The 18,344-nt window shown below is 38.8% G+C and overlaps 1 protein-coding gene across 1 annotated transcript in view; it reads left to right on the top strand.

Annotated features, from left to right (window-relative positions):
• The window catches only part of COL19A1 (collagen type XIX alpha 1 chain), a 345,794-nt gene that overhangs the window by 220,140 nt on the left and 107,310 nt on the right, over positions 1-18,344 (top strand). Inside the window, exon 17 of the mRNA XM_019417657.2 lies at positions 16,078-16,131. Within this exon, the coding sequence (XP_019273202.2) occupies positions 16,078-16,131 (54 nt within the window). The remainder of the gene's footprint in view (positions 1-16,077; positions 16,132-18,344) is intronic.

The raw sequence follows: 18,344 nt of genomic DNA, 5'->3' as shown, positions 1-18,344 counted from the left end.
TATAATCCGAAGCCATTTATGTCCAAATTTTATGCAACTTCCAAATCTTGAAAATAATGGTTAATTATTCTCTTTTCTTGGATCTCTTTAAGCAACCTTATTTTTGTGTGTGAAAAAAAACTTATACAGTAGGAAGAAGAGAAATGTTCTAATACTAGATTATAAGCCCCTCAAGGGCAGAATCTGTGTCTAATTTTCTCTTTATTTTTTTGTGTTCTACATTTTATTTTTTTATGAATGTAATTTATTGTCAGATTGGCTTACATACAACACCCAGTGCTCATCCCAACAAGTGCCTTCATCAATGCCCATCACCCATTTTCCCTCTCCCCCCCATCCACCCTTAGTTTGTTCTCTGTATTTAAGAGTCTCTTGTGGTTTGCCTCCCTCGCTATCTGTAATATAGGAAGCACTGTAAGTAATAAGTAATGAAAATATAAATGCTTACTATTGATATAAGATTATCTGTTTATTCTCTCACTCCTTTGTGTTTTTCATTAGCAGTTCATTTCTCATTAAGGTAGTAAATAAATCAGTAGTTTTCATCATTTACAACATTAATTCTTTTGCAGTTTTAGTTATTGATGTTTCTGAAGGATTTAAAGTAAGGTTCTGTCTTCAGGAGCCCAAACATCCAACTGGACCTATGAACATTACCACATAATTTTATGTTTAGAATCACAAATACAAAGTGATTGGATTTTTCTCTTTGCCTCTGGAGATCTTGATATCAAATAGTCACCATCTACATGTGTTCTGTCCTTTGAATGGACTTAACTCCTATTTCTTCATGATGATTTTATCTAAATAATCAGATAAAAATACTTTATTATATATAAGTAAAAGATAATGACATAACTACTTAAATTTCTACTTTGTTTCCCCAGCTGTTGATTTCTCAACCATAATCCCACATTAAGGTATTTTTATCTTTTGTTAGCTTCTCAGGATTCATTTGTAAAGTCGTTGGAACCTCTGGTCATCTGTTACTATAGGGCATCTTTGTAGCTTTGATTCTATATTTTAAAAGCTGTGCAAACTATGACATTATTTCCCAGTAAAGACTCTAAGTTATTGGTTGATCGTAATATAAAAGAGATTATAAACTACATTTGCATATTTCTAGGTATTAGTTTAAATATCCTCTTTTATTTTTTTCCTGTAAGGTCTTTCACTTGAGTTAGGCCAGCTAACTGACATATTGCTCATTAATCATACATATTAACTGGAGTAGTTAAAGCTTTAAAATCCAACGTACCATTCTGTCCACAGGGACTAGTTCTTGTTTTCTAAATGTGATGACATATGCTTCAGACACTGCTAATTAGGTCTTTCCCTTGAAAATTCATCCTGACATGTTTCGAGAACATTTTTCCCCTTGAGTATGAGTTCATTAAATTATTAATATCCTTGTATAAGTCTTCCAGGATTACTTACACAATGCAGCTTTCTCTATTTTAAAGCCATAGTTCACAGTGAAAGATAAAATAGGTCTCACTTCCTCATATATCTTCTTTTCTAGTCAACAACAATGGATTGGGTAAATATCAGAGAGTAATAGGTATTATATTCAGTAACATAAAATGTTAATTGAAGGTAATAAATAGTTTGTACATGTAAATGGAAATGTGTATTAGTCAGGTTCTCCAGAGAAACAAAATCAACAGGATGTGTATACATAGAGTTATTTTAAGTAATTGGCTCAGACAGTTATGGAGGCTTACTAAATTCAAAGTCTGTGGAGTAGGCAGGTGGACTGGACACCCAAATCTTTACAAATCCAAAGGTAGTCTGCTGGCGGAACTCTTTCTGGCTTGGAAGAGATCAGTCTTTGTTCTATCCAGACCTTCAACTGATTGGAAAAGTCTCACTCAAATTATGGAAGACATTCTACTTTATTCAAAGTCCACTGATTCAAATGTTAATCTCACCAAAAAAAAAAAAAAACACCTTCACAAAAACAGAATAATGTTTGACCAAGTACATGGACACCATGGTCCAGTCAATTTGACACATAAAATTAACCATCACAAGATGCTATATAGATAATCAACTCCTGGTTATCTGCACAAATGGAAGGAGATATTTCCATAAGCAATCTAAGTCAGATAACCTAAAATCAGCTCTGTTCAGCCCCTGTATTAAATGATGACTTTATAGTAGTATTACCTTCCTGCCTATTATATAGATAGGCAGGTACTTAGATCAACCTCTATTATGTGACTTTTTTAAAACAAAACTTCCAGTAGCTTCCCATTATAATCAAAACAATAAAACTTGGAGCCCCTCATCATAATCTATGAGTTCCATCGTAATCTGGCCTGCCTACCACCTTCCCACTGACTTGTTCCTCTCTAGCCTCCTGTGTTTCTTGCCGTTCCTTGAACAAGCCATACTCTGGGCTCACTTCTTGCTGCTCTCGCTGCTGGATTTTCTTTCTCAGACCTTGCATGGCCCAGGGATTCACTTGGCTCAGCTGTCTGATTTTTCTATCTGAAACTGCACACCTTCCTGTATAACTTTATACAGTTTACCCTGCTTTATTTTTTCATAATGCTTATTGCTATCCAAAATTCATGTCTTTATTTGTTTAGTTACCAAATATGCAATAAGTATAACGTGGTAATGATCAGAGATGAGACAGCCAATTTGCCTGGGTTCCCAACTTTGCTACTTAGTAGCCATGTGATCATAGGCAAGTTGCTTGTCACTCAGTAGCCTCATCTGTAAGGCAGAGATACCGCAAAGATATTTTGAAGATGTAATGAATAAATAGTTGTAAATTGCTTAGGATGGTGTGTGGCAGAGAATAAGGACCATATGATATCCATTATGATTATTGTTCCCAATGAAAGGACGAGATTGAAGATATTTCCAAAACATAGAAAGGGATCTGGCTATATTAGGGCTCAGTAAATGTTTTTTAAGTGACTGAATGGATGAATGAATGAATGAATGAATGAATCTGGACAATGTGCTGGCCGAAAGTGGGAAAAATGTCCTACAAAGACACAGTGAAGAGGTGGCAGATGAACAAAAAAAGTTTAAAAGTTGTAATGGAAGTTTTATGTAGTTGAGAAGCTGAATTAGGTAGGTTTTATGAATGAATCCATATGTTATGTAGGCATGTATATATGTATGTACTACATGTAGGCAGGATGCTGGGAACAAGATGTAGCTAGGACTTCTGCCTGTATGGTAGTTCCCTAGAGGGGGTGGAAAAAATCAAAGGAGAACATGAAAAGAATCCAGCAAATGACCCACCATGAAAACTGCAAGGACCATGGGACACTGGCTTTCCCAGGAAATCCTAATCTTATGTTTCGAAAAGGTTGGAGCTGAGAGAGAAAGAGACTCTCTGGAGAGACATATTGATGAAGCTAGACTCCAAATTAATTTTACCCATAGTTTCAAGTGATCCTGGATGTGAAGTTTAAAGAAATGTTAAGTAGTATTCAAGTCAAGAAAAAAAATTACCCAGTATTTGTATAAAATGGCATGTCCTCAAGTGTTCAGTACTTGAAGGTCGTCAGTACATTTCCCAATACTTGGATCAATCAAGGATCAAACCAAAAAAAAAAAAAAAAAAAAAAGAGTGATGGGCTGGGAAATGCCTTCTGAACACACTCGATCAAAAAGTTGGTGTTAAGTATCAGAGCAGAAAAGGACCAAAGAGGATACACACATCTATGTCAGTGCAGAAGCATCCAGGAAATGCTGTCCCTGTTTAAAAAGACATTTTATGGTTTGGTGCCCCATCTTGTTGCTGAGGGTGTACAGATGACTTTCTCCCTACATTTCACTCCCATGCTGATGACCCTACCTCCTTCTCTTCCCTCTCAAAGAGAAGGCTGAAGGGAGTTATTGAAGACTAGCACATAATCACTATGGGCAAGAACTTATTCTTCCTTTCCCTCCCCAGAACTCCTAAGCTTACCCATAACCAAATGAACAAGTCAATCCAAATAGTTGTTATGAATAACTGTCCTTTGTCTTCTACTTTGAAGGCAAGACCCAGGTCTTAGTCATATTAATGTGTTTCCCCCCTGCACCATATATAAAACACAGACAGTACATTTTTCTTAAATAAATTTACCCATCTTTTGGTTAGGGTTTGGTTCTGAAGTCAGCATTCAAATATCCAAAATGCAATTTGACCTGTTAAATTCAAATTGATGAATTGAGAATTATGCACTAAAAGTTCTCTTTCAAATCAGGTGACCTTTATAGATCATCTTATGTATCCTCTGGAATTCTCTTCATTTACCCGGCAGTTATTGGATAGCTGCAAAATGTATTCCTGTGAATTTATTTGGTGCTGGTTAATCAATCCTTCACATTCAAAATGCAGTTCTAAAATTCTACCCTGGAGGATACATTTCATCTTTTAAAGTAGGCAACTCAAAAATGCTGAAATTTTACCCACTATAACTTTATGTTAATTGAAATCAAGATATAAAATATCATTGATGATTTCTTTGTCCCAGAGCCGGCTGTTGAGGCCAAGTGTGTTCTTGTTTTACTGGCTCAGACTCTGACCTCTCTGAAGCTTCTTGGGGAACCTCAGTACATTGTTTTCATTTTAATGTTTCTATGAAAGTAGACATAACAATTTATGTGCATTATTTTTTCCTCTACATGTTGATTCTATCTGCTCTAAATTAAAAATATAACAGGTTCCCTTAACAAAAGTGAAAGAGAAAATTCTGCCTTCACGAGGCATTATGAAAGTGCTTAGAGTTGTGGAAGACCAGAGGCATCATCCTCAGACCAAGAAGACTGTGTACAAGGCCTGATTCCCCATTTCCCTTCTGTGAGCATGCCTTCTGTGAATTTCCAGTTATGGAGGAAAAGAACATTTTACAGTGTGCTTCCAGCATCCACCCTCTTAATGTGGCACAGAGATGTTAAAATATATTCCCAGCATGTTCCAGAAGTTGTTTAGCCACACTCTACTGTTGCCCCACACATGATACCAAGATGAATCAAGTGCCTTGGCAGAGAATGACAATGGCAGGCATAGAAAACAGAGCCAGAAATTGGGACTGAGAGAGTTGATGGTTGGCAAGGCAATCAGAAGTCCAGACAAATCCCAATGGCAGGATGAAAGGTCTGCAGAAGTAAGGGTAGATTCTGAGGCAAGAGCAAGCAGAAGTCAGGGGAGCAGGTGAGAGCCCAGGAGACCCAAATTCCAAAGGACAAAGTGATAAGCAACTGGGACGTTAAAAAAATCTGCCTTGGTTGTGAGAAAATAAGAGAAACTCAACAATTACAGCAGCAAAGTAACCTAAATTGTGAATGATTGGGGCAGGGGGGGCACCTGGGTGGCTCAGTTGGTTAAGCCTCTAACTTCAGCTCAGATCATGATCTCACAGTTCATGAGTTCGAGACCCACATTGGGCTCTGTGCTGACAGCTCAGAACCTGGAGCCTGCCTCAGATTCTGTGTCTCCCTCTCTCTCTGCCCATCCTCCTCCTCTCTCCCTCTATCTCCCTCTCAAAAATAAACATTAAAAAAATGATCAGGATACCGACCAAGGAAACCTCAATTCTGAGGATTATGGATTTTAAGATCAGATACACTCGGCTTTAAATTTTTGCCCCACCAATTAAGAGAAGAGTGATTTGGAGTGAGATGTTTAACCTTTCTCTCTCTGTAAAATTGGAACGGAACGGTACCACCCTCCCAAGGTAGTTTTGAAAAGGTTAAGCAAACTAATGTTGTCATTGCTCAGCAGTCTCTGCCTGGACCATGGCAAGTACTTGATAAATGGTAACCATTTTTATAATTGTTAGTCATAGACTTTTCTTAAGTTTTTTTTTTGTACAACATGGATAGCTCAGGGCACAGGAGGGAAAGTTGATTGTTAGTATATTCAAACAGAAGGGGGTTAAGAGGTCAGACCTCGACTATACTTAATCTTCATGACCAAATTAGTAACAACATAATAACTTAATAGGAATACTAAACAGTGACTATAGACATTACTGACAGACCAGACCCTTTGGCTCAGCCCAATGCATTTAGATTATCACTTATTCAATTGTAGCTGAGGGGAATTACATAATATTGTCATATTTCTAACTTGTTTTGAAAAGCCACTGGAGTTACTCAGAACATGTACAGGGGACAGAAAGATGGGGAAATTGTGGAATGATTTAGAAATTTTGAGATCCCACCCAAAAGAAGAAAGGCAGTATTGGGAATGGCAACATAGTGTGGACTCATCTTTCCTGGGCTCTAAACCTATTTCAAATCATTTGTCCATGCTGAATTATATCCTCTTCCCATGTCCTTCAAAGAGCCACTTGTCTGATCCCTGAAATAATCAGACCTTTATGAGTAGGGTTGTTGCTATCATAGATGTATTTTTAAATATCTGTTAAGAAATAAAATGCATTTAGGATATTATGCATTCTCACATAAGTATTCCAATCCCCCTTTTTTCACATATCATTGATTCCAAAATGTGGTAAGTTTTTACATCAGTCATAAATCTTATTTCCGCTCACAATGTAAAAAAAGAAAACTGAACTTCCCAAATAGTCTGTAATGTTTTCCTGTGTAATTAACACCTCATTCACAGTTGGGAGTGCCAGTCAAGGCCCTATGTCTTCTTCCTTGACATTTCCTTGATACCTTGTTCAGGCTGAGCTGATGCCTAAGAGTGTGCTAAATACACACATGGGACAGGGAAATATTTGAGCAGAGCCAGTTATATTAGCAAGATCTGGCAATTTAGAGAGACTGCTTTCACATATGTCTCCTCTGTGGGCTTGAGGTGTGCATACCATCCTTTATTTAAGTCCAAATACTGCTGCAAACTTGTCTTCATCATCCTCATCCTCATCAACAGCAAAAACCATCTGTCGGATAAGTACCAGTAGCCCATTATCTGCATTCTTTCTCCTCGTAGTGCTCCTGCAGGGCCGAGTGTTTATAAATCAAGTGACTAATTTAAGATGCGCTCATACTGTAAGTCACCCTGGGAGCACCAGGCTATTTTGAACCATTGAGATTTGTAGATGTCATTTATTTAAGTAGCCTTGTTTTGTTTGCTTTTTTCTTCCTGATGATAGTGACCCTCTGTGGCTTTGCACACAGCAAATGCAGATGGCTGAAGTCATTAGATAATTCAAATAAAATCATTCTATTGTTGAAATCTCCTGGTTTCATTTTTTAAAAAAGTTTATTGTAACATACATTCAGAAAAATACATGTATCACACGGATATACAGCTTGGTGATTTTTCAAAAATTGAGCACATCCAGGGCTCCTGGGTGGCTTGCTTGACTAAGCATCCAACTTTGGCTCAGGTCATGATCTCACAGCTGGTGGGTTCGAGCCCCACATCAGGCTCTCTCCGTCAGTGCAGAGCTCTCTTTGGTTCCTGTCTCCCTCTCTCTCTGTCCCTCCCCACCTGGTACTTTCTCTCTGTCTCAAAAATAAATAAAAACGTAAAAAAAATGTAAAAAAAAAATTGATCACACCCATGTAACCAGCACACAGGTTCAGGAAATAGAACATGAGTATCACCAACACCTTAAAATCCCTCTAATGCTCTCTTTCCGTCACTTCCGACTCCCACAGCAGTAACCCATAATAACTTCTAACAGCATGGTTTAATTTTGACTGCGTTTATTCCTTTTATGTTTGCAAGAGTCACTTGTATTGTTGCATGTAGTTGTATTCCATTCATTTTTGTTGCTATATAGTATTCCATTCTATGAATACCTCACAATTTAATTTTTATATGTCTATGCTTAATGGGCGCAACTTGATTGTTATCTTGGATGAAAAAAATACCACATGCACAGTTAAGAATTGGTTATACTTTTTTTAATGAAATTTATTGTCAAATTGGTTTCCATACAACACCCAGTGCTCATCCCAAAAGGTGCCCTCCTCAATACCCATCACCCACCCTCCCCTCCCTCCCACCCCCCATCAACCCTCAGTTTATTCTCAGTTTTTAAGAGTCTTTTATGCTTTGGCTCTCTCCCACTCTAACCTCTTTTTTTTTTTTCCTTCCCCTCCTCCATGGGTTTCTGTTAAGTTTCTCAGGATCCACATAAGAGTGAAACCATATGGTATCTGTCTTTCTCTGTATGGCTTATTTCACTTAGCATAACACTCTCCAGTTCCATCCACGTTGCTACAAAGGGCCATATTTCATTCTTTCTCATTGCCACGTAGTACTCCATTGTGTATATAAACCACGATTTCTTTATCCATTCATCAGTTGATGGACATTTAGGCTCTTTTCATAATTTGGCTGTTGTTGAGAGTGCTGCTATAAACATTGGGGTACAAGTGCCCCATGCATCAGTACTCCTGTATCCCTTGGGTAAATTCCTAGCAGTGCTATTGCTGGGTCATAGGGTAGATCTATTTTTAAGTTTTTGAGGAACCTCCACACTGTTTTCCAGAGTGGCTGCACCAGTTTGCATTCCCACCAACAGTGCAAGAGGGTTCCCGTTTCTCCATTGGTTATACTTTTCAGTTAATGCACAATACATATTTTAGAAGGTTTGCTTGATACTGTATATTATCAAACATTTTTAAATGAAAAAAAGTAGAGAATTTGGCAGAGGATGGTAGAAGGGCAGGAAGAAAAGGAACTAATGTTGTTATTACCACCATGTATTGGATGTCGTGTCAAGAGTATTCTTGTTTTTAACTGTGGACAATTCATATCACATAAAATTCTCCATCTTAACCATTTTCAAGTGTATAGTTCTGTAATGTTAAATGTATTCACATTGTTGTGAAACAGATCTCCAGAACTTTTTCATCTTGCAAAAGTAAAACTGTGAACTCATTAAACAATAACTCCCCTCTTTTCTCTTCCCCCAGCCCCTGGTAACCACCACTGTCTGGTTCTATAAATTTGACTACTCTAGGTACCTCATGTAAGTGGTGCATACAGTAATCATACAGTATTTTCATTTAGTGACTTATTTGACTATGCTTGTTTCAACTAGCATAATGTCATCAAGGTTCATTCATGTTGTAGCCTGTGTCAGAATTTCCTTCCTTTTTAAAGCTAAATAATATTCCATTGTATGTTTATAACCACATTTTGTTTATCCATTTATCTGTTAGTGGACATTTGAACTGGTTCCACCTCATGGCTATGCTGCTATGAACATGGGTGTGCAAATATCTCTTCAACACCCTGTTTTCAATTCTCTTGGATATATGCCTAGAAGTGGGATTTCTATATCATATGTTAGTTCTACTAATAATTTTTTTAAGAATCTGCATAGTGTTTTCCATAGCAGTTGCAATATTTTACCAAGAGTGAATAAGTGTTCCAATTTTTCCACATTCCTGCCAACACGTTTTGAAAGAAAGCCATCCTAATGGGTGTATATATGGTAAGAATTTACATGTGATTTTTTTTTAATGCTTAGCAAACATGTTGCAAAATATAAGTATCAATTTTACAGCAATGAAATCTTGACACACACACACACACACGCGCGCGCGCGCGAGCACACACACACACACACACACACACACACACACACACACACACACAAATTCCTTAAGAGACAAAGCCAGGATTCTAGTCCAGGTGCTCTTGAATTTGACAATGGAGTTTTTATCCTCAAAGCTTCACATAATCACAAAACCAATTAAGGTTTTTGGTCTAAGCTACAAGATTTACAAGACATTAGGGGCTCTACATGATTGCCTAACTTTATTTTATTTTGTTTTTTAGTTGTTTTTTTTATGTTTATTTATCTTTGAGAGAGAGACTGAGTGTGAGCAGGGGAGGGGCAGAAAGAGAGGGAGACACAGGATCTGAAGCAGGCTCCAGGCTCTGAGCTGTCAGCACAGAGCCTGACGCGGCGGGGCTCCAACCCATGAACTGTAAGATCATGACCTGAGCCGAAGTCAGGCGCTTAACCAACTGAGCCACCCAGCCACCCCTATTTTATTGTATTTTTTTAATGTTTATTTATTTTTGAGAGAGAGATACAGAGCGTGAGTGAGGGAAAGGCAGAGGGAGAGGGAGACACAGAATTGGAAGCATTTTCCAGGCTCTGAGCTGTCAGTACAGAGCCTGATGTGGGACTTGAACTCACAAACTGAGTGATCATGACCTGAGCCAAAGTCAGATGCTTAACTGACTGAGCCTCCCAGGCACCCCAATGACTGGCTAACTTTAAATATGAATAAGACTTGTTCATTTTAGCCACTCTGACTGGCGTGAGGTGGTATCTCAGTGTGGTTTTGATTTGTATTTCCCTGATGAGGAGTGACGTTGAGCATCTTTTCATGTGCCTGTTGGCCATCCGGATGTCTTCTTTAGAGAAGTGTCTATTCATGTTTTCTGCCCATTTCTTCACTGGGTTATTTGTTTTTCATGTGTGGAGTTTGGTGAGTTCTTTATAGATTCTGGATATTAGCCCTTTGTCCGATATGTCATTTGCAAATATCTTTTTCCATTCTGTTGGTTGCCTTTTAGTTTTGTTGATTGTTTCCTTTGCTCTGCAGAAGATTTTTATTTTGATGAGGTCCCAATAGTTCATTTTTGCTTTCAATTCTCTTGCCTTTGGAGATGGGTCAAGTAAGAAATTGCTGCGGCTAAGGTCAGAGAGGTTTTCTCCTGCTTGCTCCTCTAGGGTTTTGATGGTTTACTGTGTCACATTCAGGTCCTTATCCATTTTGAGTTTATTTTTGTGAATGGTGTAAGAAAGTGGTCTAGTTTCATTCTTCTGCATGTTGCTGTCCAGTCTCCCAGCACCATTTACCCAAGGGATACAGGAGTGCTGATGCATAGGGGCACTTGTACCCCCATGTGTATAGCAGCACTGTCAGCAATAGCCAAATTATGGAAAGAGCCTAAATGTCCACCAACTGATCAATGGATAAAGAAGATATGGTTTATATATATAGTGGAATACTACTTGGCAATGAGAAAGAATGAAATATGGCCTTTTGTAGCAACATGGATGGAACTGGAAAGTGTTATGCTAAGTGAAATAAGCCATACAGAGAAAGACAAATACCATATGCTTTCACTCTTATGTGGCTCCTGAGAAACTTAACAGAAGACCATGAGGGAGGGGAAAGAAAAAAAAAAGTTAGAGAGGGAGGGAGCCAAACCATAAGAGACTCTTAAAAACTGAGAATAGGGGTGCCTGGGTGGCGCAGTCGGTTAAGCGTCCGACTTCAGCCAGGTCACGATCTCGCGGTCCGTGAGTTCGAGCCCCGTGTCAGGCTCTGGGCTGATGGCTCGGAGCCTGAAGCCTGTTTCCGATTCTGTGTCTCCCTCTCTCTCTGCCCCTCCCCCGTTCATGCTCTGTCTCTCTCTGTCCCAAAAATAAATAAAAAACGTTGAAAAAAAAATTTAAAAATAAAAAAACTGAGAATAAACTGAGGATTGATGGGGGGGGTGGGAGGGAGAGAAGGGTGGGTGATGGGCACTGAGGAGGGCACCTGTTGGGATGAGCACTGGGTGTTGTATGGAAACCAATTTGACAATAAATTTCATATTAAAAATAAATAAATAAATAAGTATGAATAAGAGCTCGAGGCTTACAGTAGGGGTTCTCAAAGTACGGTCTTTAAGCCATTAACATCAACATTACTGGGAACTTATTAAAAATAAATGTGAATTCTCAGGCCCTGCCCCAGACCTAGTCAATCAGAAACTCTGGAAGTGGGGACAGAAATCTTTTGGGTTTTTTTAAAAGTATAATTCACATACAATCTTACAGTAGTTTCAGGTATGCAACATAGTGATTCAATATTTATACACATTACAAAATAATCACCACAATAAGTCTAGCCACCATCTGTTACCATACAAAATTACTATAATTCTATCAACTTTCTTCTCTTTGATGTACTTTTACATCCCCATGACTTCTTTACTTTATACCTGGAAGTTTGTACCTCTTAATCTCCTTCATCTATTTCATCCATTCTCCCACCACCCACCTGTCTGGCAACCACCAGTTTATTTTCTGTACTTTGGAGTATGTGTTCTGTTTTGTTTGTTCATTTGTTTTGTTTTCTAGATTCCACATATCAAGGAAATCATACAGTATTTGTCTTTCTCTGTCTGACTTATTTCACTTAGCATAATACCCTCTAGGTCCATCCATGTTGTTGCAAGATTTCATTCTTTTGTATGGCTGAGTAATATTTCAGTGTGTGTGTGTGTGTGTGTGTGTGTGTGTGTGTGTGTGCGTGTATTATCTTCTCTATCCTTCATCTAATGATGGACACTTAGGTTTCTTCCATAGCTTGGCTATTGTAAATAATGCTGCAATAAATATACTGGTGCATGTATCTCTTCAGATTAGTGTTTTTTCCTTAAATAAATACCCAGTAGTGGAATCAGTGTGGTATTTCTATTTTTACTTTTTTGAGGGACTCCATACTGTTTTCCATAGTGGCTGTGCCACTGTACACGTCCACCAACAGTGCACGAGAGTTCCCTTTTCCTCACATATTGATCTGTTGTAACTAGCCCTCCTGATGATACTGATGCACAATTGGGTTGGAGCACTGCTGGGCTTAAATCATTAGACAAATATCTAAACTGCTGTCTAATAACCTTTCCACTATTACAAACAGGAAACTTACATGTTGAGCACTTTGAGGTTTCCACGGCAACCTGATACAATGAATCTGTGTTTTGTGCTTTATGCTCCACTTTTCAGAAAAGTGTTGGATTAGCCCAATTGTGATTATGCTGGAACAGTAGGTCCCCATCCAATTGGAGATTCAGCCAGACTCCAATTTATCAGAATTGCTTCTGAACAAATGGCCACCTGGGAGCACACATCCTAACCAGGAAGGTTACCCCAGGTCAGCATTTGTCTGTTATCTGCCAGGATTTGCATCCCCACCCTCATCCAAGTCCCCACTTTTTGTCTTACTTTTCAGTGGGGTCTAGAGTAAGCCTTGCAGTGAAGGCACTGAAATAGAAGGAGGCAGAAGTGGGAACAAACATGAGCCCGCCATTCCTCCCATCGCATCACCCCCCCCAGCAGCAGCCCTCACCCCTGGCCCCAGGCATCCCCACACAATCCCCTGGAGTCCTGTAAGGAAAAAACAGAGATTCATAGATTACACTCCCCTCAGAAAAACTGGAGGAATCTGATTTTAGTTCTAGGATGAGAGTTGTGGTTTATGCCTGCTGTCTTGATATTCCCCGAGTTATCCATGCTTAAACAATAAAATGCACCCTACCAAAAATCTACTGTTATGTCTTAGGTAGGCTTTTGCCCTTCCCTAATGTTTTTAAGTGAAAAAACAAAAGACGTTTTGGAGGAATGGGAGAATGTGAGACTGTTCAGTGCAGCTGGAGGCCTTGAATGGGAGTAAAGAAGACAAAGGAGTTAATTCGTGGGGCTCCTTGGAGAGAAGAAAGATGATGTCTGGGAGTAGGACCACAGTCTGTCAGTCCAACAGTTCAAGACCACTCTGAGACCTCACCTTCTGGAGCTTCCATCAGGTTTTCATCTATTCCCCCCCCCTTCCCCCACTCTGTCCTGTAAGATCCCCCTGACAGGTCAATGAAACTTAAGACTTAGGCTAAAGTCCTAGGTCCCAATATATTTAAGGCGCATTTAGCTCTATGGCTAAGAAAATGGGGCCTATGCTGCTTTGTAAAGAAATCTCTAAAAAGTATTCAAATCCGTATTAAGGTGTTCTAGAAACTCAAGCCTACAAATCACATTTAAACTGAAAATACTTGTCATCTGAAGTTATCTCCTACACACAATATGTTCCAGTAATTTAACATCCCTGAAAAATATTTTACCTGCACATCCACTCTTAGCAAGGATGCGAGAACAAAAGCAGGCTTCCCCTGCACTCTTCCAGCATGCACATCAGTGCACTCGGATTGCAAGGCTGACTTGAATGATCACATAAACCCGCAGTGATATGCAAGAATTTGGATGCTTGCCCGTGCCATACTGAATCATGACTGTTTTCACTCCTCATCCTAAGACATGCCAATGTTATCTTACAATATCTGACATTTGGTTTGCCTTAACCATTAACTCTGTGATAAAAGTTGATCAATAGTCAGCCTCATTTTCCCTACTTCCTGCCCCGATCAATATACATGTCTCCTTTAACGAAAGGAGAATGCACACAGAAGTTGATCCTATGGTTTTAACTTACCTCAACCTGAAAGAAAGAACCAATCACCCACTTCAATGCCATTGATTTTGTTTCTTTGTGCCCCTGTGAATAAATAAATTACAGTGCTTCCACTTTCTAAGTAAACTTTTTATCATTGATTAGTCCTCAGGGTCTAATTGACTTACATTTACTAAAAGACCCAATATATTGATTTTCAGAATGTGTAAACTACAAGACCAGAAAATGGTGTACATGTGTAAACTTTTATTAAGTATACAGACAATTAAATTATATATTCATTCCAATGTTACAAGTCCCTAAAGGAGCTCCCAGGTTCAGATCTCTGAAACAGAAACGTGAAACAGAAACATGAAAACACCACTAATTATATTTCTGTTTTTAATACAATTTTTAAAAATATGTTCCATAGACTTTAGCTGGGATTGTTTATAAAAACAGCTATTTTTATAGGAACTCCTGATGCTGTGACTTTAACTCACCTTCAACAGCAGTGCAAGCATTTCCTGTCCAGTCACAGTGTGGTTTATGCTTACCTCCCAAAACTTACTCTGCTGGTCTGGCATTGGACTTCCTACCCCACTCCAGTCCTAAATGAAAACCAGAGAGAGAAAGCTACTTTGCCTGGCACTTTCAAGGCAAGAAAATTAGTGAATGAAATGGGCCTTTAGTGTTTATGTTTACAATTCTTTCCCCTCCCGTCCAAAATTGAAAGACTAACCCAAAACTTTTACTTTTGCAGTAGCAACAAGTCTTAATGTTTATTAATATGCTACCAATATGATAATAAAATAATCAGGAAAAATGAAATAGAGTGGACATATTTATCAAACATGCTCAGAAATGCTTCTTGTTCAAAATGTATGCTTGAATACCTAAGCTTACTTCCTTCTATTAGAAAGGGGAAAAATTTTTAAATTTATAAAAAGTAACTAACTGCCCTTTAAGTGATATTAGGTACACAGTTACCTATAGATGTTAGCCCAATCTTATTTTTCTAACTCTTGAAACTGGAATTTAGCTAGTTGTGAACTTGGGAAAGTTAACATTCCATTATGATAATGACTAGTAAGCAAGGGGTCTTTATTTTAGTTTACTTAAAAAAATAGCTTAACCATCCAAAGGGAGGAAAAGAGCATGTTAATGTGCTTTATACACTACATAGGATTATGGTATGGCTTAGGGTCGTGCTTTTCATACTTTAGCAAACATAAGAATGACCTGAAATGGTTTTAAAATGCAAGTTCATGGCTTCTTTCCCCAGAGATTCTAAGCCAGTAAATTAAGATGGAGCTCCAGAATACGCAGCTGTAACACCCAATCTCACCCTCAGGTCACTGCTATAAAATTACAATTCAGAGGGGCACCTGGGTGGTTCAGTCTGACTTTGGCTCAGGTCATGATCTCACAGTTCGTGGGTTCAAGCCCCGCGTCAGGCTCTGTACTGACAGCCCAGAGCCTGGAGCATGCTTCCGATTCCGATTCTCCCTCTCTCTTTGTCTCTCTCCCGCTCTCTCGCTCTATCTCAAAAATAAACATTAAAAAAATTTTTTTAATTACAATTCAGACCATTCTTTGAGGAACACCAATTTAAGATGACAAATGCAGGTTTTATTGCATCTGAAACCATAGAAGCATCAGATAAAATGCCAATCTTAGACCATCTTTCAGATAGTTTATACTACTTGACAAGCAAGCCTTTAAAGGACTGCTAATAAGTTAAGGTTTATTCATTCCAAGCACTACTTTTCTCATCTTGGTCATTAAGATTTGGCCCATTGCTTTTAGATTTTGTTGATGTTTAAAGGTGATGTGGACTTGAAATTATTTTTTAACTTTCAGTTGATTTTTACTATCTTTAAAGTTGCCATTTAATATTGTCTTATCTTAAAATACAAAGGAATCACAGGTATTTATTAACTGTTTCTCTTTGATTTCCAGGGAAGACGAGGAAAAACAGGTCCTCCAGGAAAACCAGGCCCCCCAGGACCGCCCGTGAGTAAACAGTAGGATGACTGTTCCTTAGAAGAGCCCTTATTTATCTGCGGGTTATTTTGCTCCCCTGTAGCCAATTTCTATCTTTCTACTGTTTAAAATGGTTATCCTCCTTACACCTCCCACCACCACACAAAGCATGAGGTAAGGAAGGCTAGTGACTGTACACCTCACCTACTTCTTTATTACATGGACAGGAACAATTGTACTGCGTGCATGAGCACCCTAAGGCAAGTCTTCAAGTAGATGAATCCTGATTGGAACTACCTACCTCCATCCCCTCAGTTTCTTAACATCTAGGCTGGTAGTAACTTAGATATCTGGGGAAGCATGTCCTCTTTTCGTGATACAGCTGTTTTATTAGTAGAATTTTGTGGAACGCTGTTGCAGAAGAAAGCTATAAAGATCTTCAAGCCAATTAGCGGATATTTTTCTTTATCACAAACCTCTAGAAATTGTATTCCATTCCTTGTGGTTCTGCCAACTCTTCAACCCATTACAGTCTGATTTGTGTCCAAGCTACTCCACGGACACTCTCTATAGTCACCAATAATCTCTGAGGCATGAGATTCCCTGGGCGCTTACCAGGCTTCATCTTATTTCACTGCTATACAGGAATTTACACTTGTGACTGCTGTCTTCTTGAAACTCCCGTTCTCTTGGTTTAGTGATGTTGATTTTTTTTCTCCTACCTCTCGGGCCATCCTCTTTTGTCTCCTTCATTAACTATGTACCCTCCTCTCCTATCTGTATGTTGCATGTGTTAAAGATTCCCAGTTTTTATTTCAACCCAGACATTCCTCTTGAGTTCCAGGCTCATACATTCCAACTTGCTCAGTATCTCCACTTGGAGGTCTCCTATGTATTACAAAAGTAGCCTGTCCCAAACTAAACTCTAGAAATATTTTTTTTCTCTCTCTCTCATCCTCCATATCCAAATCATGTCAATTCTATATACCAGTAGCTCATGAATCCATTTCCTCTTCTCTTTCCTCATTGCCACTGCCTTAGTTTAGGCCCCCGTCAGTTTGTATGTGTATTTTTGTAACCATCTCAGAGTGGGGGCTCTTTGCCTCTACCTTCTACAAGTGGAGTAATATTGGTAAATGAGGATTCAGACTATGTAACTCTTTGGCTTGAAATTCTAACAGCTTCTTCCTCCTTCTAGATAGATTCTGCATCTTCTGCATATCATTCTGGGTCCTTCTTAGTTTGCCCTTTACCTCTCTTTGCCTGTCCCCCTATGCCTTTCCTTCATTTTAACCACTGTGTAATCTTTCCTTACTATCTCACAAATGCCGTCCTTTGTGCAGGTTCTCCTGGAGGCCTAAGTAAGCTTCCCTCTGTCTTCATGACTCATGTCAACATCAGCTTTCCTGCATGGCCTTTGTCAGTGCTCTCATTATGTGAACTGTCCTTTCCACAATCCTTGTAATCTTATACCTCCTGCCCTCATGTAGCACATGGCACATTGCTTCCTACTGTTGTTTTCTTTGTCTGTCTGCCTGCTGCACTGCAGGTTTTTTGAACTTCTATTTTATCACCACTGCCTAGCACAGTTTCTGTCATGGAGCATGTGGTTATTAATTATTATTAATTATTTAATGAATGAGTAAACAAATAGATATATTTTGTAGGTAAGAAAAAAACCCAGAATAGAAGTGGCTTTTTAAGGACCAGAACCACCCTTCACCACCACTAAAGGGCTCCAGACCTTAGGAATTTCCTAGGATGTGGTCATGTGCCAAAAAATGAACATGATTGCTGTCTTGTCATTGATTTCATTTTGTTCACTTTAGCCATTCAAGTGAATTGTTCTATAAGCAATATACTGGTGTTGCTGATTATAAAAGCAAGTTGGGAGGGTGGGGAATGGGAAGAGGCATAAATTGGGAGCCTGCAATCCATCCTTTAAAGGAATTAGCTTTGTTGTTTATATTCCAAATTTTCTGGCAAAACAGAGAACGCATTGTGAGATTTGCAGTAATTGTTTTGTGCTATGAAGAAGAAAAGCTGGTGAATGCTAACAGGCAAGATTAGACCTTCATGTAGCTTTGTCAACACATGATACTGCTTTTAAAACGGGATAATTGTTGTCTCAAAGAAGGAATTTGAATGATGAAGGCTTTTGTGACAAGCCTGCCAACTGTCTAGGAAGGAAGATTACCCCAAGTCATGGAATGAGTTCTCAACTACAGATCAACCAAGTTTAC

This window comes from Panthera pardus, unplaced genomic scaffold, assembly GCF_024362965.1.
Source record: "Panthera pardus isolate Hobbes unplaced genomic scaffold, ASM2436296v1 HiC_scaffold_17, whole genome shotgun sequence".
Classification (NCBI taxonomy): domain Eukaryota; kingdom Metazoa; phylum Chordata; class Mammalia; order Carnivora; family Felidae; genus Panthera; species Panthera pardus.
Note: the sequence above shows the minus strand (reverse complement) of the source record. Positions and strands in the feature narration are given on the sequence as shown.